Source organism: Brachyistius frenatus, unplaced genomic scaffold (assembly GCF_029030835.1).
Source record: "Brachyistius frenatus isolate BFR_SWC_R1_liver_20210118 unplaced genomic scaffold, ASM2903083v1 Contig_374, whole genome shotgun sequence".
Lineage (NCBI taxonomy): Eukaryota > Metazoa > Chordata > Actinopteri > Embiotocidae > Brachyistius > Brachyistius frenatus.
In genome coordinates, this window is record NW_027210973.1 from 211,733 (window position 1) to 239,669 (window position 27,937).

Genomic DNA, 27,937 nt, shown 5'->3' on the forward strand with positions numbered 1-27,937 from the left:
TGGTGCGCGTTTTGTAGTTCCACTTTTACCCCTCCTCTTTTATTTATTTATTATTATTATTATATATTTTTTTTCATCCACATTCACCGACTGTGTGCAGCAGCTGTGGAGGAGCTGAAAAACCCACCAAACTCCGGCGGCAGCAGAAGCAGCAACAGCTGATCGTCGTTCCTTTCTGATCTCCGCCTCAACTGAGTGACAGGTAAGACGAGTGATTTGTTTTTCCAACATGTGAATCAAGAGGAAGAATCCGACCGCGGTGTTGACCCGGGAGGTCGTTCACGATCCCGACAGGTGCAGCTCTACGAGAATTAAAAAATTATTATTATTATTATTTTTTTTTTTAATTTATTGATGAGAATCGGCCGATTTTAAGAGGAACAACTCTGCGCGGTGATTGGCAGCTTCGAGAGTTTAGTGTTTAACCCTAAAAAAAATTAAACTGCCAGGACCGGGTGACTTGCTGTAAACAGGGCAAAAGGTTGAACCGAGTTTAAATTAATATATAAAATATATACGTATTGTCATGTAACTGGAGCAAATTAAGTGTCCCATTTCATTCATTTAAAAGAAATCAACTATCTTGAATTATGTTTCTCCACATTCTATGAAAGTACTGGGAAGATGACAGCAGGGATTTCAGCAGAGATAATAGGGAAAATGTTATTTCTGATTAAACACAGTGAGACTCCACAGAGAGATGATAGAAGATGGAAAAAAAACAATCTTATGACACTCCAGTTTGTTCTTATTACAGTCCATGGAGAATAAATTCGAATTTTTATGAGCAGGTGTGGACTTTTTATCTGCATGCTTAAAATACAGAAGAAGAAAAAAAATGTCTCCATCAGATAAGGTATTTTACTGCATTACTGAATTTGAGTCATACCTGCTGAATCTTTGACTCGACATCAGTTCAGTGTGTCAGTCGGGCTTCACTTCACACCAGAGCCCATCTTTCTTTATATGGCTGCTCCTTCAGTTTGACACATGAGGAAAAAAGTTGAAGCGTTTTGCCAGTTTATCGTCACCGGCAACATAGAAAACATTATAATTTGCGTTTTTTTTTAATTTCCCTCCTGAGAGACTCTCCAGCAGCAGCAGCAGCAGCAGCAGCGTGTATTTAAAAGACTGGAACAATGCAGGGCTGTAAAGGCTGATGTTCATATTTTGTGGCCAATTGCAATAGTGTCATAAAAAGATAATAAAAAAAAGTCAAAAGAAATCACTGTAAACCCGCAAAAATACATCCAGTACGGAAACAAACTTGTCAAAACTAGTCAACACTGTCTTAAAATACAGTTAAGGAAGCTGTTTTATTTGAATCTAATATTTGGATACCATCTTTTTTGAAATCTCGTTTGCATCGTCAACAAGGATGACAGTTTTATAAGAGATTTTACTGCCTCGTCAGTTTCTCTGCAGTCAATTTTTCTTATCTCTCTCTGCAGCTGATGTACGAACCAAACATAACAGCAGGTGTAAATCAATCCAGTCAGATGAGCCAATTCAGTTTACCCCCACATAAATCTGTAGTTAAAAACCTCATTAGATTCCTGCAGGAGCTTAATGTGCGTCTGCAGAACTTCAACTGTGACTTTAATGGCTTTTTGTTTTTATTTTTCCCTTTCGCTGTGATTTTTTTTTTTTTTTTTCCATGCAGGAACGTGTTTTTAAGATGCGCCCCCTCCTCCCCCCACTGTTGCAACACTTGCGCTCTAATCTTTTGACGTCACGGCGATTCGTTTATCACAAGAACGAAAAAAAAACAAAAAAAACTCTATCTGCTCCTGTTTCTTCAGCCTCTACGGTGGAAGTCGCTGGGCATGTAAATTTGCCCACCTCCGCGCCGCAGCCTTGAGACTGCTCACAGCGTAATTATAATCTGGCTCTTACTGTAAATACCAGATTCCTTTTGTCCACTCGCAAATAACTCGGGCGTGGGGGAGTCGAAAGTATGCGTGCGTATGAGTGAGTTAAGGGAGGATAGAGGGAAGTCCTGCCATTACCAGAAATAAGAGCACATCCTCTTCCGCTCGCCGTTTTTTTTTGGTGTTTTTTTTTGTTGCTCTCATTGAAAAGAATTCCACCGGTCGGCGCCAAAAACTCGTCAAGGTCACAACAACTCCCCCCCCCCCCGCCCCTCTCCCTCCTCCGCCCACAGACTCTCCACCACCCCGAGGACCCCGAGGACCCCGAGTACAGAGTGTAACCAAAACACGGCGGTAGTAAACTGAAAATCGGGGCGTTTGTTTCTTCGCTGCGGTCACCGTCACTGGGTGCTGCCAGCAGGAGAAGCAGCACAGAGGAAGGCGTCGCGCCTGAAGTCCAGTCACACCGGGAAGCTTTTACTTTGTGTTTATTCAGCTGGTTTAGTTTATCGTCGTGACAAATCATCTGCGAATGACACTGTAACTTAAGCCAACTCGGGGTTCGCAGTAGCAGCCGGAAAACCATGCAGTTACAGCAAAAGGGCCGATGCTCAGTCAGCTGTTTTAAAGGGCCGTTCCAGCACTTTTAACCCGTTCTCATCCGATGGCATCAAATATATGCTGCCCGCAAAAAGTGCCTTAGGTTTAGTCACCCAAAAACCACATGGTTAGGTTTAGGAAATGCTCCGTGAATAATGTTCTGCACACAACCTAAATTAACTACGCTACGAGCTTATGTTACTAACAAGGAATCCACGTTGACTTTTGCTTTCTCATGGACTCAAAAAAAAAAAAAAAAAAAAAAAGGTCTTGTTAATTTTATTTTTTTTTTTTTTTTATCTTTTCTTCACAACGCCGACGTCTTCTTTCTTTCTGCTCCATCACGCGACTTTCTTGGGATTTCTCTGGTTGAGTCAGAATGAGAACGGACTCGTACTTTTGCGTTTGTAACCTTGAATTCTTGATGTTTAACACACTGCTGTCACTCTGGGCTGTACAGGTAACAATCCAGCTACACAATCATGTGGTGTCATCTTTTCTTCTTCTTTATTTTTTATTTTTAATTTTTAAACGTACACGGACAACAGACTAAAATGTATTTCCAAACATTTTCATATGAAAGTTCTGGAAATTTAAAATGTAAGATCTTTCCTGCAATGACGAATCTCTCACTGAACTTCGCTCCGTCGCGATAGATCGCATAACTGCTGGTTACAATGAATGGAAACTCACGGATGCCGCCAAGTCTGTGGCGTCCACGCGTGTGCTGATGTTCAACAAAAACGTGGGCCTTTTCAATGCATCGACGCAGATATGCAAAAATATGAGATTTTCTTGAAACGGGTTGAGCAGCTTCATGTTCAAAATATAGGGAAGAGCATTATGTTAGGTGTCTAAACTGGATGGGATAGATTCAAAAGATGTAGCGTTTGTTTGGATCTACCAGTTCACATGAAGGTGGACATTTGTGGACAACAATGTGTGTGGAAATTGAAAACATCAGTAATTAAAATGGTGAAGAGGACGATGGCTGCGAGCCTGATTCAGATAATGCCCGTTTCCTAACCTCCTTCGCAATCCTCTCTCCAAATGTTTCATAGGGCAGGAAATTCACCGTGGGTGTTTGTTTGCAGGCTGAAGCCTTAATAATGTGTTGTGGTGAAGTGGATGTAAACCTAACGGTGTTGACTTCGAATGACAACCCGGGGTCACCTTAATAACTGCTCGACTCTGACTCCCTACTATCTGTAACGAGGTCCAGCAGGTTCTAATGAACTGCTTCTTTTGCTTTTAGCCGGTGTGGTAAAATCACTGCCTGGCTGCTGATTGCTCGACGGGCGTCTGAGGTCACTTCGTACGACACAATGATGTGTTTTTTTTTTTTTTTTTTTTTTTTTTTGGTCATTAGAGGACAGCGGTGGTTTGGCATAAGTTTGCGTCTCAGCTGTGATTTTTAAGGACGCGTTTTGAGATTTATTTTAAAGGGACAGTGTGGGTGGGTGTTTACCGTGTAAACGTGTGTTTGTGTTGTGGGTTGAGAATCATGTTTTGTCGTTTAGCGTCCGAGTAGCTCGGTTGGGGTTTTAAACCAGGTCCAGCTGAACCAGATCTTGCTGGGGTTTAAACTGTCGCTGCCTCCCGAACCAGACCCCGAATGTTTTGCTAAAAACGGGCACCAGGTTCAGCTGAACTGCAGCTTAACTGTACGCAAAAAGTACTATTTGATATTCACTGGTAATTCATCAACTATTTGAAGAATCCTCCCACATTTACAAACACACACTCAGAGGAAGATCAATTTGCTCTGTGCATACTTTTGCTAGATTTTCCTGGTAGAGTTTGCATTGCATCTCCTTTTAGTTTTTTATTTTTTTTTTTAAAGTAGTTCCACACAGAAGGTTTTTGACGGCTGCAATCGTCTCTGCGCGTTTCTGCTGTTTGTACCGTAGCGTCTAATCTCACAGCGCCACATATGTTTTAATGAAGCCTTGTTGTAACATGTTTTCTGTTTCCTTTTGTTGATTAATGACGGTTGGAAAACAGCTTTTAGGTGCATTGTTAATAGTGAGGCATTGCTACGAGGTGCTGTTATAATGTGCAATATTTTCACTGTTTCCTTATTGTTGTGCATGATTGCACTGCGAGTGATGTTATGTGGACTATTATCAAGGTCGTCATCCTTGACTTTGATCCGACCGCATTATTCAACACTTATAATGTATTTTGTTCTGTCACTGAATCACATTGAAGAACCAACATAGTCTTTTCCTCCTCGTGACAGAACTTGGTCACTGCGTTTGTGATGGTAGACGAGTTGATAAACTAATATTGTTTCTAATACCACAATCACATCTTTTCATGGCACGTTTGCCACTTTGTTTTCCACGGCTGCAGCTCTGCTTTATTAATGATTACACAATTTTACAGTGACACCTTACAGTAAAGCAGCGGTCTGGCAATAAATTATAATTTGCTTTGGTGACTTGTACCTTTCTGCCAAACAGACCACGTGTCCTCTGCAGCCACCTAGACAATGCATTCGTCAACTTCTGGTTGTTTGTCAGATTAGTAACCTTGTTTCTGGCATTCAAACTCGAGGTAGAGGAAGTAAAATTGTAAATGGTAATCAAACAATTCTATAATTTTACCATTCGTTTGTTGTGCCGCCTTCAGAATAACAAGCATGGGAAAATATCTGTAATCTTAGGAGCGAAGAAATCATCTGAACTCTCTGGATCTGTCTTCATACTCGACTTAAAACCCGGTTAAAGCAGCGGGTCTCGGTTCAAAGACCTCTGCGGGAGTTTTGGTGATTTCTGCAGAGCACAGTCCCAGTGAACTCTCACACTCAGGTCAAACATGGCTCCACATGACTATAAGTTATTTAAAATATTGAAAATGCATTTTGAGAGGGACTCAAGCCTCAAGTTGCCCGCATCAGTGACCGTGCTGCGACCAGATCTAAATGACTTTAACCAGATTTAGCCTCCTTTCGCCTTCATCCCTCCATCGTAACTGACTTTGAGCACCTCCGTCATGCTCACTCTGAGCCTCTGGGAGGACAACAAGAAGGGACAAAGAGGAATATCTGATTTCTTCTTCCAGACATCAAGCTCGCTGTATTTAAGCCTGAAGCAGTAGCAGATACGGAGTTTTGCTGTGAAATAATTTCCAAATATACACTTCTGATGCAGGTTGCTGCAAGTAGCGTCATCAGAATGGTTTCCAACTCATGGTTTATTAGAAATTGATCACACTTTAGTTTGATGTTAGCCTACTTTAACGCAGTCATTTAATCTTTTTACGCTGTTACACCACTTAGTTTGATGAAAAGTTAGAGGCTCCGCAGGCGGTGTTGTTGTTGTTTTTTTTGTTTTTTTTTAAGTGCGGCTCTACAGCAGATGGGATAGAGCTGTTTGTCTTGCAGGTAGACGGAGCCGCAGCAGTGACAGGTGACAGGTAAAATTACTTCACATCCCGACACTGTAATCAACCCGTCCATTCTGCCGAAGCCTCGCTCTCTCTCGCAGATTCGTCCAGCTCCACCCGCTCCCATGTAATCTGTCGACCTCTCCAATTCAAGCGCGCCTTCTTCTCCTCCAGCAGCTCCTTGTTGGCTTTTGTGAGGCCGAGAGAATGGAGTACTGGAGGCTGGCTAATGGTTTTTTGCTGGGGGTCTTTGTGTTTCGGTATGTGCTGCTGGCTGGGGGCCGTGTTCGGGGGGGGGGGGGGGAGGAGGGAGGGCTGCTCGCTCCTTTATGCTCTAGAAATGAACATGTCTTTTAATAAACCGACCCGCCAAGCACGCTCTCTCTGGTGACAGATATTCTTCCTGTGTTTTCATTCACGCTCACGTGTCGTGATATTCCTCGTTGCCAACACACGCTTTGTTAAATCGGAGCAGCGGTGAGTGACCTCTGGAGCTTTTCACGGATTGAAGTGTGGAAACTGAGATGGGTTTTTTTTTTATTTTGTTTTTTTTAAGTGCTGCTCCAACAAAGATATTTCTGTTTGTGAAGACAGATAGATTTGGACCTAATCTTCCGAAGGCGGACAATATGAGCTCCATGTGTCGAGAAACAGAGATAATCCATTATTATGAGGGGAAAAAAAATATATAATTCTAGTGAGAACAGGGTCCAAGATGGATGGACTTTCTCTTCAGGGTGTTCCAGGCCTCGTCTGGGTTGTTCATCCATGAATCAGGATGGTGTGCCAATTTATTTCAACATTTCTGGACGAGATGTTTCTGGTAGTGTAAATAAATAAGTTACGTGTGCTTTGCTGTAAAAACAACAAAAATTTGTATTCTCTTGCGCAGAACAAGTTAAACGGAGAGCAACAGTAGAAAAATATTACCATAAAAATCTGATACTCAAAATTATAAGACTATAAGTTACCACCAACATAAGAGGTCACAGCCTCAGTGCATTGATGGTTATCCTTTGACCGCAGTGATAATTATCAATCATTCAGTCAAAAATTAGTATAGAAAGACTTTTATGTAGAATTTAAGAGCGGTTAATTTGTCAATTAAATGATTAGACTTAGAAGGCATCAACTGTTTTGTATAACTGATGAATCAAGCAAGTCTTTTTTTTTTTTTTAAGCAAGTCTGCATAAATTGGTGCAATTTGAGTATTAGATTTCCTTATTTTTCTGTAATTCTATTCTGTAATATTTTTTGTTATTCATACACTAAACAATTAATCAATTAATTCCCCAAAAAGATCAGCAGATTAGCCAATAGTGGAAATAACCACAAAAGGACAGCATTACATGGAAAAACAAATGAACAACAACAAAATGCCAGGGTGCCATTTGGAGCCAAATTTGTTGATATGAAAAAAAGAATTATTGGAAGTAAAGCCTGTGTAAAGTGTATACATTGAGTATTGAATTACGCAATCAGACCCCAGCAGCACATTCGGCTCTCTTCCTTTTATCATCTAAAGTCATTTTTGGAAGCTTTGAATTTGAGGATAGGTTTTTATAAATGTTTTTGATTTAATATAATTCAAAACAACAGTTTGATGGCGTTTTTTTTTTTTTTTTTTTTTAATCTCACGTGTTCACTCAGCTGCAGTGTTGTATCATCAATAAAATGCAAGACAATAAAGAAATATCAGCAGGACATTTAATGTCACACACTCTGCAAGTATGTTTAAGCAGTACACTGTATTTGGTTATGTTGTATAAATTAATCACTCCACTGAAAGATTTTCCTTGAGTGTTTCCAGGCAACACAAAGATCTTTAACCTGTCCTGCTGCTGAGTAACAAGGCAGACTGATCTGGATTCAGTCATTTAATTAGTTGAGTTTCTTAGAGTTTAAAATTATCTTCGGATGTCACGGCTCAGCTGCTGTCATTTAAAACATGGTCTGATCTGTTTGAAACAACATATATAATTAACTTGGTTCTCCTTTTTAAACATTGGTTGTCGGAGCTCCCGAGTGACACTTTAACAGGAAGCCTCGCTGTTAATGAACATGGTGGTGATTACAACGCTTGGCTAATGAATTATGTGACCAGTGGGCAACTGGAGTACTGCGTCTAAAAATCTCCTAAAGCGGAGATTTTTCTTTTCTTAATTATCACCATTATAAGAAGATGACTATAAAACTTTAAAAGAAGCTTTTTAAACATTGACTATTTAAGATTTGAAAAACAAAACCTGGAGAGGTTTTTCTCCAGGATGTGATACCTTTCATTAGAGGTCATTTTTTAGATGGTTAACTTTGAAATATTACGTTGTCACTTAAGACTTTTACAGGCACCAAAATAAAAAAAAACATTATTTGAGAAGAAAATCTACTTAGAGAATTAATAATTTATTCAGTTGGAGCACAAAATGTATAAATAATTCTCAAGGAGCCTGAATCCTTTGCATGAGAAAAATTAATCCTCAATTGCTTTTTAATCTTCAAGCCAATTTAAAAGATGTATGACTAAATTTGAAATGTATTTACAAATTGTTTACATTAAAACTTTTGCTGTAGCTTCACTATTTCCACCTAGAAGATTGTCCCCATTTTCAGTTGTTATTTTTGAACATGTCTTCTGAGAACAGAGTTTTTGTAAGGTGTTTTATATATTTTTTTTTGTGGAAAGGAAGTTTAGAAATGCAAAAAGGTAAACACAAAAGCAGCTTGTTTGTGTAAAGGCCACATCATTGGTGCCATGAATAAAGCAGTGGAATAAAAGGCAGCATTGCATTAAGACAGTACCCTTTGACCCTTTGTTGCCTGACTGGTGGTTTACCATGGACGGCTGCCATGAGCACCAGTCTGTCCAAAGCTCAAACTTCGGCACACACATCCTGACAAAACAGCTTTTTACAAAGTCACCGGGTAGAACTTTTGAGCCGCAAAGCCTGAAGACGTAAGTGAGTTTATTTGATCTTTATTGTATCTGTCGATTCAAAGCAAAGTTCTTAAGCTTTTGGTTGGAAAATGTTGAACTGCGGGCGTTCTCTGTGGCAACACTTAAAGGTTGTGATTAATTAAGTGAATCAACACTGCGAGTGTTTAATTGTGAAAAATCCGAGAAGATATTCAGCTGTGAAATATCAGCCAGTGTCGGCAGTTAGTTCGGCTCCAATTATTTCTATGACTGTGCATCTTGCGTTTATTCTCTCCAACAGTTTAATTTCCCCAAATCCACCACGGCTAATCTTCATCTGGTCATGTTTAGCTCCCGCAGTTTGAGTTTCATCGACACAATTACACTTTCATTTAGCCAATTGGTGAATTATAATATCTTTCTTATCCAGAATGACTCGCATATGCCACAGCAGAATTATCTAAACCTTGTAAGCAGACGCGTTTTTCTTGCATGGTTTTGGTTTGTGCTACTGAGCTTTTGTTTTGTTGGTGAAAATCTGTGTGTTTGCTGCTTTAAAGCAACAAATCTGAAGTACAACATTCAACAACAACAAAAGTAAGTTTTAGAAGTTTCTGCCATCCTTTTGAGGTTGTTAAAATAAAAGTCTATTCAATGTAGGATTGCAGTTTTTCTAGACGTCCCGACCAGCTGACGTTAAGAGCAAGTCCAGCGTTAAACACCACTCTCCCTGATTAAGGGTTATTTTTGGGCCACAAGGGGGCAGAATAACTCCGACACGTTATCCCCTTTACAAAGTTACACTGATGTGTTACCAAACTGTGGTCCATGGACCCTACAGCAGACATACAGCGACATTATCATCCCATGGGGATCTTGAGTGTTGCACGTCCAGCTGATGATTGTGTCTATGTTTCTATAGCTCTGTATATCTACTGTTTGGTGCTCAGCACTTGGTATAGCGTGAGTTTAACAGAGCTTCTTTTTGCTGCTTGAAATGGGATTAAGCCATCAATAACTACATGTTTTTTTTTTGGGGGGGGGGGGGGGGGAACACTGGGTTCGGTTTGATATACGATTTCTTTAAAGAAATCTACGTTGCTTTCTCGTGGACTTGAACCCTGGTTGTTGTTTATATTTTCTAGACTTTAACTGGACAAACAGCTGATCTGCTCTGATATTAATTCCTGTTTGGAGGATGCATCTTTTGAGGGATTCGGCCCACCAACGTTGAGTCCTTCCCGATATGATCCAGCATCACAAAACCTAATGATGCATTCAGTTCCTCCACGACAACTTGTAACGTCACAAGTTTTCAGCTTTGCCACCAAACTTCCATGATACCCGAGTTTACAGTACAAGCTGGTGTGTTTGGTATCAACACATGATCTACATGACCTGGAGGACGAATCAGGACACTGCAGAGTTCATACACACAATGAACAGCTAAAGGTGCATTGTTTTTACTCGAGGCCACTTTGACCTGACCTGTGTGACACACATTTTGATTGCTGATTGGCTCGGAGAGTTTTACCTCACAGCAGCTGTGAAATTCAAACATTTTGAAGCGGATTTAATTCATTAGTTTCGTACTTTTCTGGTTTTGTTTGTTTTGATATTTTGGTCAAATGTCACTTCTATCATAAATGTATGCTCAGGTACTTTGGACTTGAGGAAGGAAGGCAAGAAGTTTTTTTTTTTTGTAGCATTATCAACTTATTGTGGGTAATGTTAGCAGACTTTAGCTGCCGTTGTTTTGTTGACATCACAAAGTCCAGTTTAGTGACTGTCTTCCCTACTTGTGCTACTATTTTAGCAAGCTTACCAATGCCTGTTAATGTGACTTGTGGCCATAGTTGTCACTTAAATGTGAATTACTGCAGGGATATACAGCTTTACTGTACTTTAGGATCATGCTGCTATGGATGAAGGTGCACTCTCACATTTTAAACTACTCTTGCAGTCTCGTAGTCTTTGTGGCGTTTCGAAGGCAAAGATCTCCACAGAGACACTCCCAGACGTCCCAGCAATGTTTTGGTACTTGTCAGTTATGGTGTCTGAGACTCACTGTGCAGACCTACTGCTGTGCTTTTGATTCCAGCACTGATTAACCAGTGGATTACTTCACTGGCACAGTTTAGATACAGTATATATATATATTTTTTTTCAAGCCCTGAGAGCTCACACAGGCAGATCATTTTAATTTTTTTATTGTGTCTCTGGAACAAACTTTCATAGTTAATACTATAAATACAGAGTTGTTCTTTTCACCTTTGACACAGCAAGTAAGCTGTTGCGTCATGTGATCTGCCTCCTCAAACTCAAGGTGATGAAGGCTTCAGAGCAGCAGTTTACAAATCAACGGGTGACCTCATGGCGTCTATTGATCATGAAGACTTTGCTCTGACCACCTCCATCGTAGAGATTTGGGGAAATGAGGAGTCAAACAAAAAGGTGTCTATTGAGGCAGCTCTTCAAAAAATGTTTGACTTTCTGGATGTAGACTGTTGAAATAAATCCTCCATCAACAACAACAACAACCTCATCCTTCACACTGGAAATTGCAAGTTTTAAAATTTGTTTTTATCGTGCAGTAAAGCAGGTCTTTGTAGCAATTTCCCAATTTAACGCAGGGCTTGCAATTGTTCCACAAAAAGTTCCCCCACAGCACTATTTTGCAAGCGCAGATGATTATGATGTGTTTAAAGAAATGCAAACAATCCACATAATTTTTCCTCCTATACTAGAATGATATACTGTATGGGTCTAAGTGAGATTAGACTGAAAGTAAGCACAGAAATGAGCAGTGTTACTAAAGAACACTAGTGTGTTTGGTTTGTACCCAAGAGGAAATTCTAAAATAAATAAAATGGGATTTGCCCCAAGATGTTAAAAAATAAATCTGTTCTGATGTTCCTAAACTTCCCAGAAAAGTTAGTGCTGTGGAGAAAGCCTTTTAAATGTGTTTCTTAAGGCTCCATTTTTTTTTCTTCCACATTTTATCCACACGTGCAGCAGAATCTCAATTTGCCCTTTAACTCAGACTCCATTATGTTGTGTTTTTATGCGGTTCCTAAGTGTCCTTGAATAAAAATAACACTGAGGTAATGATGTTTTTTTTTTTTACAAAATGCACTGTCTTCATAAAATATCTGCAAGCATTTCGTCAACAGTGTCTGCCTCCACTTCAGTGGAAAGTTTAGCACAGCAAAAGTGTCATTTTGATGTCTTTCAGGCGCAAACTGAGCTGCAGGAAGTGTGAATTGTGTCACATTTCAGATGTCTTTCACTTAAAGGAGATTTCTCCAGTAAACTTCTCCTAAAGGTTTCTCTCCTAGTTTTGTACATTTATCAGAACTTTTACTTCTCTTATCCTGAGTCTCCCTCAGGGCTCACTCCTAAGTATTAGAACCGCTGGACTAAACGAGTTAATACTAGCTATACTTAATAATCCACTTCCATCAAACAGCTTCCAGAACAACGAAGGTGTTTCAGTGTTTCCTCTCTCCCCTACAGGACCTGTCTGCAGAAGAAGATGCAATAGAGGAACCAGTTCCATCATCCTACTATCATCACCCTCCACATACACGGTATATTCTCCCTGACATGGCCTCCCCCCCTGGGCTGGATGCAGACCAGTTGCCCCTGCTTCAGCTCGAGGAGGTGGACTCCAGTAAAGTCTCAGAGGGGCCGAGTTCTCCGGGGCTTCTGCCCACCATGTACAGCTCTCCTCTGGACGGCCACACCGTCTGCATCCCCTCTCCTTACACGGACAGTAGCCACGACTACAACCACGGACACGGACCTTTGACCTTCTACAGTCCGTCCATGCTGAGCTACACCCGGCCGCCCGTCACCGACAGCCCGTCGGCTCTGTGCCCCCCCCCCAGCCCCTCGGCCTTCTGGCCCTCCCACAGTCACCCCAACGTACCTTCGCTGTCTCTGCACTGCACTCAGCCTCTCATCTACAACGAGCCCAGCCCGCACCCACCGTGGCTGGAGTCCAAACCCCACAGCATCAACCCCGGCAGGTAGGATCACTGGCACTCAGCCATGGATGGAAACGGTACTCAAAACTGTGACGCAATAAAAGGTTGAGTTTAGCTGGAAAAACCTTCTCCCGTTACTTCCTGTCTTGAAATCGACCTCTAGAAGTCATTGAACCTAGTTGTTCCAAAAGAAATGTGACGGCACATTTGGATTGTTGTACTTGGCAGCAGTTGTTTTCCTGTTGTTATGACCTTTTGGATAAGGACTGCAACAGGTTACCTCAGAACTGAGCCTTTTCCTTGTAAACCACTTTGCAGGTTTTAAGCACTGAAACTAAAGTGGCAATTCTTTGGATTGTTGAACAATTGTTCTTTTGATTTAGTCGGTTTCAGTGTTTGTTGTCTCTTTGTGGAAAACCCGACAGATCAGGCCTCTGTGGATCTGTTGTAAGACTCCTTTTTATTTGTTTGTTTGTTTTCATCCTCACAATTTATTACCTATTTGTTACAAGCTGGACCGCAACAAAGTGACACTGTTAGTCGGTTTAATGCAGTGATTTCTTGTATCCGTTTTAAATTAAAGGCCGTTGAGAACGTGCCCAGTGGGGATCCATCCAACCAGCGTGGAAGGTTTTGCCAGACAGCAGATGTAGAAACTCTCGTTTTCTGTTAAATACAGATCTGGAGGAGACGGGTTTAATTAGCATTGTGTTAACTTGTTTTGGAAGAGTTTGAGTGTAACCTACGTTCGTTCATGTGTGAAGGTCCTGCACTGTAGTTTCAGCAAACAAACATCTTACCAACTTTGTGAAAGGCGATAGTTTTCATGTCTTTGGATCGGCTCCCAAGACAACAGTTGATGTACGCTTTCTCTGTCTGTAGTTCTACCGTGTATTAAGTCATTATCGACCAATTGATGGTCACGATGGCACTCGGCACATATTTCGAAGCCTAATACTCCCATTATGTTTCAGTGATGACTGCCGTCTCCGACCTACAATGTGTTTTTTTTTCCAGTTGACAGAGATGTGGTTGCGGAGAGATTTTCAGCGGTACTAATGACGGGTGAATGACAGGCCAAAATTCCTAATGTCAAGTTGTCCCGTTCAGAAATCTGTGTTTCTTCCTGCAGCTCCATCATCAGCTGTAACAAGCTGCAGGGGAAGAAATCGGAGGAAGGCTTTGAAGGAGTGAAATCCTCCACGGGTTCCTCGGCAGTGGGGAAGGCCGACATGCACTTCTGCGCCGTGTGTCACGACTATGCCTCCGGGTACCACTACGGCGTGTGGTCCTGCGAGGGCTGCAAGGCGTTTTTCAAGAGGAGCATCCAGGGTACACGACCTTCTTTCTTTCTCCGTAACTATTCCATCACCCCCCTCCCACCCCTCCATCAGTCGAAATAACTCTCCGCTGTGTCTTTTTTTTAATTTTTTTTTTTTTAAATCAGGACACAACGACTACATTTGCCCCGCCACGAATCAATGCACGATCGACAAGAACCGACGTAAAAGCTGCCAGGCCTGCCGCCTACGGAAATGCTACGAAGTGGGCATGATGAAGTGCGGTAGGCATCCCCCCGTTTTTTATTCTAATTGAGGTTCTTGACGCTTTGTCGTGTTACAGCAGCACTAAAGTTCAAGCACAGACGGTGAAAAGGTTAAAGGGTGTTCCAGTAAGCTCATTACCTTTTAAAAGTCCTCCAGAAAAACATAGTTTAAATACCAATATATCATAGTTCATGTTGAATTTTTGGTGCAAGACACAATATATCGTCTACTTCTAAGAACGTGTGTAATTAGTGTCATCTTAAGTAAAGTGCGAAGGTCAATTTCATTGACAGTTCGTGTCTTCGTTCACCAGGCGTGAGGCGGGAACGCTGCAGCTACCGGGGAGCCCGACACCGGCGTGGTGGCCTCCAGCCGCGGGATCCGACCGGCCGGGGTTTGGTACGGGTCGGTTTGGGCCCCCGGACTCAGCGCCACCTCCACCTGGGTGCACCGCTCTCCCCGTTCATCCCCCTCCCTCAGCTGCACCACGTGCACCACTCGGCCATGAGCCCGGAGGAGTTCATCTCCCGCATCATGGAGGCGGAGCCGCCGGACATCTACCTCATGGAGGATATGAAGAAGCCCTTCACCGAGGCCAGCATGATGATGTCGCTCACCAACCTGGCGGACAAGGAGCTGGTCCTCATGATCAGCTGGGCCAAAAAGATCCCTGGTAAGATCCACAAGTCCAGTGGAAATGCAAGTTATTAATCAGATATTACTTGGCTAAAATATAACTCTCACCTAAGTAAAGACATATGGGGTCGTTTTTTTTTTTTTTTTTGGAGAAGGACAGTCTCATTGACATTAATAGGTTTCACTTAGTGACTTTCTTTTTTCGTCTTGACTGATAGAAGCTATTTCCAATGAATTTAGTTTCCCTCTACTTTCCTCTCCCCTCCTTTACCCCTTTTCTTTCCCTTTCTTCTTTTCGTTCCCTCTCCGCTCTCCTCTTAGCCAGTGTTCAACCCAGCAGGTAGCTTCTCAGCAGAGGTGCTAATGTGAGGGGATCACAAAGACTCCTAGTTTTTTTTTTTTTTTTTGAATAAAGACCGTCTTTACAGATTTTTTTTTTTTAAAAAGACCATTTCTCTCTCCCCCCCCCCACCCCTGATTTCCTGAAAAAAAAAAAAAAAAATTTCCTCAGTCACAGAAGTGAAAATTAGTGTGCTTTGTCCGCTTTATAAAAGACCTAAGAAGGCACAGACAGGTGAGTGAGGTGCTGTCAGGCAAAATCCACAGTTGTTCAATGATGATGTTTTTGTTATAGAATTAGTCACTATAATGGTGCTTTTTGATTTTAGGACGTTTGTATTTATAATTTCTAAAAGGTCGATAGGCTCCTTTTGAAAATTAATTTACAGGCAGAACTTTCAACAAACGCTTTCTGTTTTTTAACTGAGAATCAGATGAGAATATTGATAGTAACGTGACCCCATTCAGATAAGATGGAATAAACACTATTTTATCTCGAAATTTTGTTGTTCAGGTGTTTTAATCAGATTTTTTTTTTTTAAGAAGAGTAAACTCTGGTAACTACAAATGCAGTTTCTACTCACCCTGTAACGTCTTTTTTTTTTCTTTTTTTTAACATCTTTTCGTTGCCTTTTTTTTTTTTTTTTTTTTTTACTTAAGGATCGTATCCAGTTTAACTGTGTTTTTTTTTTTCTCCTGACTGCTTTGTCCTCAGGTTTTGTAGAGTTGAGTCTAGCTGACCAAATCCACCTGCTGAAGTGCTGCTGGCTGGAGATCCTGATGCTGGGCCTGATGTGGAGGTCCGTGGATCATCCGGGGAAACTCATCTTCTCCCCAGACTTCAAACTCAACAGGTGAGAAAGCAGAACAGTTTTTTTTAATTTAAATTTTTTATTTTTTATTACATCACATCATCTTTTGGCAGCTGTGCAGAAGTTGCTCCTCTTCTGTGAGCATGCAACTAACACTAATGCATGCTTCTTGGGAGTGACTGCCGAAGCTGCAGAACGAGAACTAGTGTGGTCGTTCGTTGCGCGGCTCTGAAGGTTTTTGTGGAGTTGGTCATGACCTAGTGTGCAGGTTCAATATCGTGAGGTAGTTTAGTGTTTTGCTTACAGAAAGAGTTAGTTTCTGAGTTCATCCTTGAAGTCTTGGCTGATGTCATAGACCACTTTTTAATGCAAATCTGTTTGGGATTTTCTTGACTACTTAATTTGATATCTTCCCCAAATATACTAAAATGCCTTTAATATGTAAAGTTATTGTTCTTGTCCATGATCTGTCTTGCTTTGATAGGATACATAGACATAGAAAATATTACCTACTACAGACCACAAAAAGAAAGTGCAACGTCTTAACTGCGAGGCTAAAAACAAATTCAAACACTAAAATCCAATTGGTCGTTACTATGCTGGAAATCAGACAGATTTCTGGTTCTCTTCTCTCGTGATCAATAAAGGCCTTTATTTAGGATTTCCCGGTACTTGAGGTGAACTGCCGTGTTTCTGAATGTGAGCAGCTGTCTTCTGTTTGCCACAACACGGACGCCAATTTAATCTTCCCACATTGTTACAGTGTGATGATGAGTTGACAACACGCAGTAAAACAGGGAGTTCACTCGTGGACGAGATATCGCCAACGTTCGCCGCAGATTTATCTCTGATTCTTCTCGACTGGCGGCTCGTTTTCTTGCCAAACATTTTTTTCTATCGCTCCCTTGTTCCCTCCGACGTCGACCTTCAACTTTGGCCAGACATCCGTTTGTCTGCTCCTGGCACTGGTGTGATTAGGCTGCCACGAGTGGAGGAAACTTCCTGTAATTTGTCAGCAGTAGTTTTTAGGGAAATATTTATTAAAACATGAAAGTAACATTTGTTTTTTAACGCGTTTTAAGGGCAGCAGAGCAGGAGGTCGAGTTCAGATCATTGGCTGTCATTGTTTTAGTTGAGCATGCAGAAAGGTGCGCATGAACGTATCAAATGTACAAACACGTATACGATTTTTGAGGTTACATTTTCTATTAACCGGACATGTTTGATTTATTTTTAAATAAATATTTTCAACATATTCGTAGTTCCCAGAAGATGAACCCCAATAAATTAGATGACATTTCTGTAGTTCCACCATGAGGCCTAAATTTTCACCACACAAAGTTACATATAAAACTCCAGTGGACAGACTGCTGCGGAAATCCCATTCATTCTCCCGGGAGGATGAACCTTTTTCCATTTTTGTATAATTTCCTATTCTTCCATCCGTCGTAAACCTTTAAGGATGAAGCCCTGGTCACATCTGGAAGTGCCACAAGTTCACCCGCATCTCCTTCTGTAAGAGGCGACGTTTGCCAGGCTTGGTTGCGTGTTAGCAAGCCTGTCACGGCCCAGTAACGATGGCTCTCTGAGATGCTGTTTCCTCCGTACAGTCGTCAGGGCGGGGGCTGATTTATCAGTCAGCGAGTGAACCAGCGTGGGTTCATTCACGTAGTTAAACTTTTTTTTAAATCCTATTTTTCTTGAACATCTGCTTCTTTATCATGCCTTTCATATCTGGTCCTCCAGCTGGGAAGATTAAATCACAGTGAATGACGCAACAGGAGCGTTGTCATAACTTCTCCATGAGTGTTTTAAATCTTTTTCTTAAATCCTGTTTTTTATCACAGACATTTCGCCGATGCTTCCTTTCTGCGATTTGTTCCTTTTTCTTCGCAGCATTTTTCTTTTTTTTATTTCATGTCTTTTTTATATACGCAGCTGCTGCTTCATGTAAAACGCCGTGTAACCGTGACTTTGAAAACTTACAAAGTTGAACTTGAACACGAAAGATCTTTACAAATTTACTTACTGGTTGCCAACTGACCCACTGATTTATGTCGATTCCACTGAACTGTTTTCTGTAGTTTGAAATGTTGGTGTGACTTTCCTCTTGGTAGCACTCCCTTTAAAATAAAAAAATAAAAAAATAGGCTCAGTACTTGCCTACAAGCAAATTTTGACAAAAACATTGTTTTTGGTGGATTTGATCCACATTTAGTGCAACAGTGTGAATCATTCATGTGTTTTTGATATTTTTTTTAAACAACAGTGGAGCTCTTTGACTATGCAGGCTTCTGAAACACACTCAGCTTGTCAGCAGGACTCATTCATTGTTGGTTTTTGGTCCTTTTCATGGGATTTATTGCGAGTTCTTTTCTTATGAGAAGACTGAGAATGTAGTGTGAGCCAATAGGAGTATTTATAAGAGGACAGCAGTGGGTTGAGTTCAGTGTTTGACCTTTCTTTCCTCCACTGCCACGGAGACTATCACTATAGGCTTATGTCAGCCTTGATGTGTTTTCATAACACAGCCTTATTTTTCCTCTGTGCGGTGGTCACCGTCGGCCTGCGGACGCCTCTTCTCCTTGGATAGCTCAGGAAAACATCCTGGACGCAAATCCATCCTCTCACTCAACCAGAGTCAATCTCTAATGTTTAATCGACATTTTGTTCTGCCTCTTTCATCTTATCTTTCACTTTGTCACACATTGATACAACCTTCTCTCACAAAACTGTTTCGCTAAATTAACCCTTTTTTTTTTTCTTTTTTTTTTTTTTTTTTTTTACAGCCAATTGATATTAAAGATTAAAAAGCCAAAACTGTTTAAGTTTGAGACAAAAGTAAAAAAAATTAAAAAAGGAAGAAAACAGAGGGAGATGTGAGGAATCTGAGAATTGCTTGTTCTTCCCCAGTCTGCAGTTATCTGCATTCATTTTCATCACAGCTGTGACGCCCATCAAGGTACATTTGTATTTCTGCCATGTCAGTCAACTTGCTGATTTACATGTCCTACGAGAACAGCAGCGTCATCCATATTTACAAAGTTGATATATGTTTTTATTTCACCAAACAAAGTATCGTGAATTTCCAAGTAGAAAAAAAAGAAAAGAAATTGTCTTTCTACAAACATCACTCGGTGGTAAAATACAGACCACCGCTGACACGAACGCCTTTGTATGTTATTTATACTGTAATTTGTCTAAATGAAAATTGTGTGTCAGTTTATTAGGAACACCTAGCTACAAGTGATGCCTCTAATGCAACAGTCCTACGATAAAGTCAGCTTTCATGAAGGCTAATAGTAACAGGTTTGCTGCACTTTTGTGCCGTTACGCACAGATGTGCTTAAAGATGGGATGGACAAAATAAAATAAACACCCGTCAGTATTTTTCCTGTTTCCTCATGTTGAGTCTCCTCACTGCTTCTTCTCCTTCTCACGCAATCTTCTGTTCCCTCTTCTTCACCCTCTCCACCTCCTCTTCTTCGCGTCTCTTCAGGGAGGAGGGACAGTGCGTGGAGGGCATCATGGAGATCTTCGACATGCTGCTGGCAGCCACCTCTCGGTTCCGTGAGCTGAAGCTGCAGAGGGAGGAGTACGTCTGCCTGAAGGCCATGATCCTCCTCAACTCCAGTGAGTTTCACAAACGCGCAAGATGGGGGTGAATTTGCAATATGAGGTTGCAAAAAGCGACAGATCCCGTGTGATCAATAGAGCAGTGTGTGTTTTTGGTTCTTACATAACCCAGATAAGTTTGTCCCTTGGCTCTGTTGAAGTTTACTGAAACAAGAATCTGGAAGTGGGTCAGTGGCACCCGTCTCCTATGACCCACATGATTTAAAAAAAAAAAAAAAAAAAAAAAGGGAGAGCAAGAACTAAAGTACATGTTACAAAAGATCATTATTTAGTTTGAAGTGTGTCAAATCCCACCAACAAAAAAGGTTGAAAATATTCCGTGATAGCCATAAAACTTACTTAAAATCATTTAACAGAAATTTTGAAGGGTTTTTTTTGGAGGAAGGCCTGTTTTTTTTTTTTTTTTTTTTGTCTTTTAAGTTGTTAGTTACAGCAGAACATCATGTAGAAAATGCTAATTTGTAAAAAATTTCACATAACTCCACTTGGAAATTCATGACTTTGATTTTTTTTTTGAACACCACCAAAGGATGCTGTCGTAATCATTTCACATGTTTCTGTAAGATCAGGCTGAATCTGACTCACTGAAATTCTGCATAATTTAAAATCACGCAGAATGAATTGTCATTGAAAGCCCAAATATTACTAGGATTTCATTATTAATGACAAATAACAATAAAAGATATTAAAATCTGTATTGAGAAGCGGACAAAAGTCAACAAAATTAGAATTTTAAAAAAAAAAGTACAGTTTTTCTGATATTAACAGAGAACCACAGTCACAGTTCTTTTTAGTTTTGCAACAAACAAACAAAAAAAAATATCTTTTTTTGTATCGTCTGTTACAATAAAAGCCATTTCGCACCATCTTAATAACCCTTTCAAGCATCGTGGAGAAGTGTTACGACATACTAGTCCCTTAAATGTGTTTTTTTTTTTTAATTATTATTATCAACATTATTAAAAGTGCTGGTCATCCTCCCACAGAAGTTGTATCGGCAGAACTTATTCTGCTCGTCTGAAGAAGGTTTGGGGTGAAATGTGAAGACGGACTTTATTCCCGTGTGGCTTTTTTGTTTTTCAACCTTTCATGTGTTTCGAGCGGTCACGGCGTCCAGCAGACACTGAAAAGGTTTCATGGAGGTGACCGGCCTCTACGCATGTCCTCACAGAGTTTAACAAAGTTTCCTCCCAGGCACACGCGCGCACACACACACACACACACACACACACACACACACACACACACACACACACACACACACACACACACACACACACACACACACACACACACACACACACACACACACACACACACACACACACACACACACACACACACACACACACACACACACACACACACACACACACACACACACACACAAACAAACACACAGCCACGGGATCCTGTGCCAGACGCTGTTCTCTCTATGTTGACTCTGCTCCACTGCAGCTGGGGTGGAGAAAAAGAAAAAAAAAAAAAAAAAGAACAAATTGTGCAAGAAGTGAAAGGGAGTCTGAATAGTCAAAGAAATTGAAGCAGAAATGATTTGAAGATTTACGAATTTGGACAGATGGAAAGTTCTGTCTGTCTGTCCTCTGTCCCAGTGGTGGGTGGACAGGTTGATCTACGGCTTCTCTCTACTGTCCTCTAGTGTTTCATCTGCTGCGTCCATCGTGAAGTCAGAAGGAGCTTCTTAAGCATCCAGATGTGCCAGGTTGATGAAACTGCATACGTTTGTAAATGTCATAACTGGGTTACAATTGGCTCCTGTTTAAGAGAAGAATATGAAAGGCCTGAGTTAGATTGGAGTAACTCATAAAACATCAGATGTTTGTTCTACTCTCTAAGTCAGACGTGGACTCATGACGATAAGAAAAGGTCATTTCATTTGATTTCATTTCGCTGACGCTTTTATCCAAAGCAACTTACAACACACCGACGGTACACCATCGGGGGCAACTTTTAGGGTTCAGTGTCTTGCTCAGGGGCGCTTGGGCATGTGGACGGGGGGAGCTGGGGATCGGGCCGCCGGCCTTCCGGTTGGTGTGCGGCCCACTCTGCCAGCTGAGCTACAGCCCCCCCCCCCCTCCCGTCGGCAAACACAATTCAAGAAATGTCTTCTTACTGCGGAGTCAAATATTGGGTTACTTGTTTTATTTAAAGGTGCACACAGGACTAATAAAAAAAGGGCCAAAAATAGATTAAAATAAATGGACGATTAGTTGTTTCCAGGCTGTTACTGATCCTAAAATATTTCTTCGCTACAACTGGGACCAAAAGATGGCGATAGTGGCTGACAGATCAGTCTGTTGGTCCATCGAATGCATTGTTTGGAAGGGAGTTATTTATTGAGTTATTGGTCACATTATATGGATGTTTCGATTTAACATAATTATCATTGTAGACAGAACAAATACTGAGACAATGAAGAGCTGTTAGGTATCCACCAGAGTTCAAAATATAGCCAAAAACTTGACATTTTAATTAATGTAAATAGATATAACGCATCGTGCTTCAGGAGGATATGTACAATAGAATAAATATATTTAGTTGGTTGCAGATAATTAGAAATATAAACAGACTAGCATTGCCATAATAATAAAAAAAAACAAATTTCAACGATAATAATCCCCAAATACTGATTTCTATTCATTTCGGTGTGTTTCTTGAGGGCTACACAAGCCATTAGGGCCAAATCTTTACCAAGCAAAGTCGCTCAAAATTAATCGTTTTGTTCCAGTTATATTTGCAGAGGATAGTCATTGTCTACAGAGGATGAATCACAAGGTTTTTGGTGCCCCACCCAGAGCTTTTCTCAAATACCACCTTCAGGACAAACTGTCCACATGAGCACAAGATTTATACAAATCTAACCAGATGGCGGATTGCCGTTCAATTTTACTGAGCACATTCTTTGCTCTCCAGAGGTTGAAGCGCCAATGGGAAAACGCTTAAGAGTAATGGACTCCACATTACGAGATGTCAAAACAACTAAATTCATCATGCTAAATTCTGACAAAACTGTTGCAGCTTTTACATGAGAAACCTCTACGACTTCCACGGTGGAGGATGTAAGTCTCGGATGTATAATTATTAATAAAAGTCCTCCCTCCTTGTTGAAATGTGTCTCCGCTGTTTGCTGCAGATCTGTGCACGAACTCCCCTCAGACCGCCGAGGAGCTGGAGAGCAGGAACAAGCTGATGCGTCTGCTGGACTCTGTGATCGACGCTCTGGTCTGGGCCATTTCCAAACTGGGCCTGTCGACCCAGCAGCAGACTCTGCGCCTCGGCCACCTCACCATGCTGCTCTCCCACATCCGCCACGTCAGGTACAGACGCCGACAACAGGAAACGCCGAAACGCACATCCAGACGAAGCTGATCGGAAAAACACACGCGCTCATAAAGTTGGCTGCTTTAATTCTGTCTTCTTCATAAAACCTTCTTGCTTTGAGTTGATTTTAATTATTAATACAACTTTATTTATGTAGCATTTTGAATGTGTACCGATCAAAGAAAATCATGCATTTTTTTAGAAACTTTTGTGAGCCCAAAGCATTAAAGTGAATACAATCCTGTAAAATATATATATATATCGCTATATATGTGTGTATATATATATATATATACACAGTGGTGTGAAAAAGTGTTTGCCCCCTTCCTGATTTCCAATTTTTTTGCATGTCTGTCACACTTAAATGTTTCAGATCATCAAACAAATTTAAATATTAGTCAAAGATAACACAAGTAAACACAAAATGCAGTTTTTAAATGAAGGGTTTTATTATTAAGGGAGAGAAAAAAATCCAAACCCACATGGCCCTGTGTGAAAAAGTGTTTGCCCTCTAAACCTAATAACTGGTTGGGCCACCCTCAGCAGCAACAACTGCAATCAAGCGTTTGCGATAACTTGGAATGAGTCTTTTCCAGCTGTGGAGGAATGTTGACCCACTCATCTTTGCAGAGTTGTTGTAATTCAGCTACATTGGAGGGTTTTCCAGCACCAACCCCCTTTTTAAGGTCATGCCACAGCATCTCAATAGGATTCAGGTCAGGACTTTAACTATGCCACTCCAAAGTCTTCATTTTGTTTTTCTTCAGCCATTCAGAGGTGGACTTGCTGGTGTGTTTTGGATCATTGTCCTGCTGCAGAACCCAAGTTGGCTTCAGCTTGAGGTCACGAACAGATGGCCGGACATTCTCCTTCAGGATGTTTTGGTAGACGGTAGAATTCATGGTTCCATTTATCACAGCAAGTCTTCCAGGTCCTGAAGCAGCAAAACAGCCCCAGACCATCACACTACCACCACCATGTTTTACTGTTGGTGTGATGTTCTTGTTCTGAAATGCGGTGTTACTTTTACGCCAGATGTAACGGGACACACACCTTCCAAAAAGTTCAACTTTTGTCTCGTCAGTCCACAGAGTATTTTCCCAAAAGTCTTGGGGATCATCAAGATGTTTTCTGGCAAAAATGAGACGAGTCTTAATGTTCTTTTTGCTCAGCGGTGGTTTTGGTCTTGGAACTCTGCCATGCGGGCCATTTTTGTCCAGTCTCTTTCTTATGGTGGAGTCATGAACACTGACCTTAACTGAGGCAAGAGGCCTGCATTTCTTCGGATGAGGTTTTGTGACCTCTCGGATGAGTCGTCACTGCGCTCTCGGGGTAATTTTGGTCGGCCGGCCATTCCTGGGAAGGTTCACCGCTGTTCCATGTTTTCTCCTTTTATGGATAATGGCTCTCACTGTGGTTCGCTGGAGTCCCAAAGCTTCAGAAATGGCTTTATAACCTTCTAATAAAAGAGCTTCTAATAAATGCATGTTTTTTTTTTTTTTACATAAATTTGTGTTGATATCCAGTTTTATGAACTTTATTTTTATGTAAACATCAAACAGAGCTGTGGGTTTTTGAGACAAAACAAAAACTACAGTATTAATCTCTATTAAATCCAATTTTTTTAAAGGTGTTTTATGTCCTGTTTAACTTTAATTTTAAACACTAAAAATAAAGATAAGAAAAAAAAAGAATTGTTTTTGTGAAGATGTTTTAGATAAGCATAAAATCAAGACTGCAGCACTCATTGGCTTTAGTAGAGGAGCACTTATTGAGATGGAGAAAGAAAACGGCAAAAGATTTAGAGAGCTCTTTTTCTCGGTGTCTGTGACGCGTCACTTTCTCACCATCATCATCCTCCCTTCCTCCGCAGTAACAAAGGAATGGACCACCTCTCCTCCATGAAGAGGAAGAACGTGGTGCTGGTGTACGACCTCCTCCTCGAGATGCTGGACGCCAACACGTCCAGCAGCAGTCAAACGTCGTCGTCCTCACCAAACTCTGACGGCTACTGTGGTGACCAGCAGCAGTACCCGCCGCCTCCGTCCCACCCGCAGCCGGGCTCGGACCAGACCCTCACCGCCGCCACCGCCACCGCCACCGAAGTCCCGCTCCTGGACAGACACCTGCATGCTCTGCCCCTACAGTCCACACCTCCGTCACAGAGCTTAGCCGCATCTCACATGGACAGCAATGAGTAAGTTTCAGTGGTGGAGGAAAACGTACGTTTACTCTGAAAACCGCAGGGCCAAATGAAAATACAAGAGCAAAACGACCAAAAACAAAATGAGGAGACTAAAAACGAGGTACAGTGAAGTATCAATAAAGAGTCCCAAATTTAAGTAAAAAAAAAAAAGTGTTGAGTCCTGGTCTAAAAGAACCGAGCAGGTTCAAGGTTTTTTTTTGTGAGTTTGTTCTTGATATGTGGAGCATAAAAACTTCTCCATGTTTAGTTTTGAGTTTGAGGAACGGATGCAGACTCGTCCCAGACTACCTGGGAGGTCTGGACTCAGCGCTTTATAAACCTAAAGTAAAGGGAGATAAAGACCTGGACTGATGTGATTCAATCTGAGTTATTTGAAGTCCTGCTGAGACACAAATGATTTTTTTTTTCTTGATATATGTTTATTATTAAAAAGATAATGGAGATGGCTGATTTTGTAGCTGTATCTATATAGATGTTAATATGTGGATCAGAAACCATGATGATGTCCAGGTTTCTGGAGTGGTTTGCGGTCTTTGTCGTTAGCAACTGAAGCTGAAGACTGACTTAATTGTTGAAGTGATTTCAGAAAAAAATTATAACAGAAGGGGCTTAGACAAAACAAAAAACAAGAAAAAAAAAAAAATATATATTTTTTATGTGTCTAATGTTTAAAGTAAAATAACTTTAATTACTTCCCTCACAGTTACATCTCTCCAGAACAGTGGTCACTGGATACAGGAGATCGCGGTCCCTCGGTGGAGCCACCGAACTACATCATCCCTGTTGTCATGGGAACCGCCTTAGAGTGACAGGACTTAAAAAAAGACTTCGACTGAACCCGAACGGCTTTTCGTCCCCCAAAGACCGAGAAATGGAAGAAAAGAAAAAAAAAAAAAATCTAAACAAAACAAAACAGGAAGTGCTGTTGTGAGGTAAAGTTGTTGTTTGTTTTTTTTTTCTTGGTGAAATGTTTTTAGCCTTAAAAAAAAAAAAAAAAAAAAAAAAATGGTTTTGATCAAATGTATATTTTGTGTGCGTAAATATTTCTTGTGAATGTGCACTAAAATAGGTGTTCATGAGAACATCGCTGGACCTCTGCCAGGCAGTTTGTGCTCTGTTTTCTTTTGTTGGATATACAGTATTTGTATCTCTTTCTTTTTTTTTTTTTTCACCTCTGCGTAACATCCAGAACAAGCCATCTGCAAACCATCACTGACTTCTAAGGGTGCATGTGGTCAACACAGTTCACCATCTCCAAAAGGGTTGTTAGTCGTAAAAGGGCACTGTTCTCTATCACACTGTGTTTTTTTTTTTCTCCCTCTTTCACTTCTATATGGTGTACTTTGGTGTTTTCAATCGGTGCCTGTTCACGCAAGATGTTTTCTACTCTCTTTGTACAAACTGTTAGTGGAGTCGAGAAGCAGCAGTATGTGGCCTTTTACCAAAATGACTGTTAAAAATCTCTCCTTGTCCATCTGGTTAAACCGTGGCTGAATTTACACAACGTAATGTGGCACAGATTTACTCTGAAGCACCAGCATAACTTTTCTTTTTTTTTTTTCTTTTATTCTTTTTAAAGGGAAAAATTTTACTTAAAAATTCTTTAACTGATGACTGGATAGCCCTGAAACTGAGAGACGACGGCACTTTATAGTTTTGTTAAATGTGATAAAAAAAAGCTTAACATTAGTTGGTAATTGTCAAGTCACCTGAATGTTAGAACGTTTTACAGAATTAAATAAGTGGGCACCAGCGAAACAGAAAAAAAACTCACTTAAACAGAAACATAATCCTGACCTTATCAGCATCATGGAAATAATTGAATCATTAAAGTTAAGTACGACCTCAGAAAAGCTAGTAAGTGGCTCGTCAGTCGCTTACGAGCTAGTTATTATAAATTATTAAACAAAGTTTATAAATCACCCGTAAACGCAATGGAGCACTCTAGATATATCAAAAAGTTGAATTTGATCCCCTTTAATTCCCTTCAGGATGGCATCCAGCTGGTGTTTTAACCGCATTTATTGGTCAGAGGTGTCCACGTAATTTTATGTGAGTGGGTCTCATGTATAAACGGTGCATACGTACTAAAACTTTGTGTACACTGGTTTTCACGCACACATTGGGATGTATACAAATAAACGTGACGGTTCTGTCTCTTGTTACTTGCTGTTTATTTTCAATTTATTAACTATTGTTAAGGAAAACCTAATTGTCTGACTGCCCCCGCTTCCAATTGTACACTTGGTTGCGCCCATGCTCCCTCCTTAGGCAGGCGGCCAGCACAGTATGTCCCGGTGTTGGTCAGTCGGCACAGTGGAACAGGAGGAGAAATGTTTTAGGAGACTGGACTGAGGCAAAGAGGATTCTTTACAGGATGGTTGAGGGGGATTGAGATTTGGTGTTATTGGATGATAAGAGAGTTGAAGATGAGTTTGTGCCTGTAATAGAAGAAAATGATGATGATGATGATGAAAATACGGGAGGCTCAAAGGAACAGGCAGAAGAACAGACAGACGGGTGATTAGCAGGGACCAAAATTTGAAAGAAAAGTCGTAGTGTAGTGTGGTCGAAAATATGAAAAAAAGTCATGCTATTGTCTATCGTCCAAAATATGAAAGAGTCATAGTATAGTGTGTCATCCAAAATATTTT

The 27,937-nt window shown here is 40.9% G+C and overlaps 1 protein-coding gene across 3 annotated transcripts; it reads left to right on the forward strand.

The window, feature by feature from the left end:
• LOC138636387 (estrogen receptor beta-like) lies at positions 1-27,448 on the forward strand. 3 transcript variants are annotated; one of them, XM_069724381.1, is made up of 10 exons: positions 1-202; positions 12,293-12,807; positions 13,898-14,097; positions 14,213-14,329; positions 14,626-14,985; positions 16,003-16,141; positions 19,599-19,732; positions 22,890-23,073; positions 24,951-25,274; positions 25,987-27,448. In XM_069724381.1, the coding sequence occupies exons 2-10, from the start codon at positions 12,383-12,385 to the stop codon at positions 26,090-26,092; spliced, it is 1,989 nt and encodes a 662-aa protein (XP_069580482.1). In that variant the 5' UTR covers positions 1-202; positions 12,293-12,382; the 3' UTR covers positions 26,093-27,448. The 3 variants fall into 3 exon arrangements, with proteins under 3 accessions (XP_069580482.1, XP_069580484.1, XP_069580485.1); XM_069724383.1 differs by lacking the exon at positions 1-202 and adding an exon at positions 8,797-8,815; XM_069724384.1 differs by lacking the exon at positions 1-202 and having other exon boundaries at positions 12,279-12,807.
• Positions 27,449-27,937: the final 489 nt, after the last annotated feature.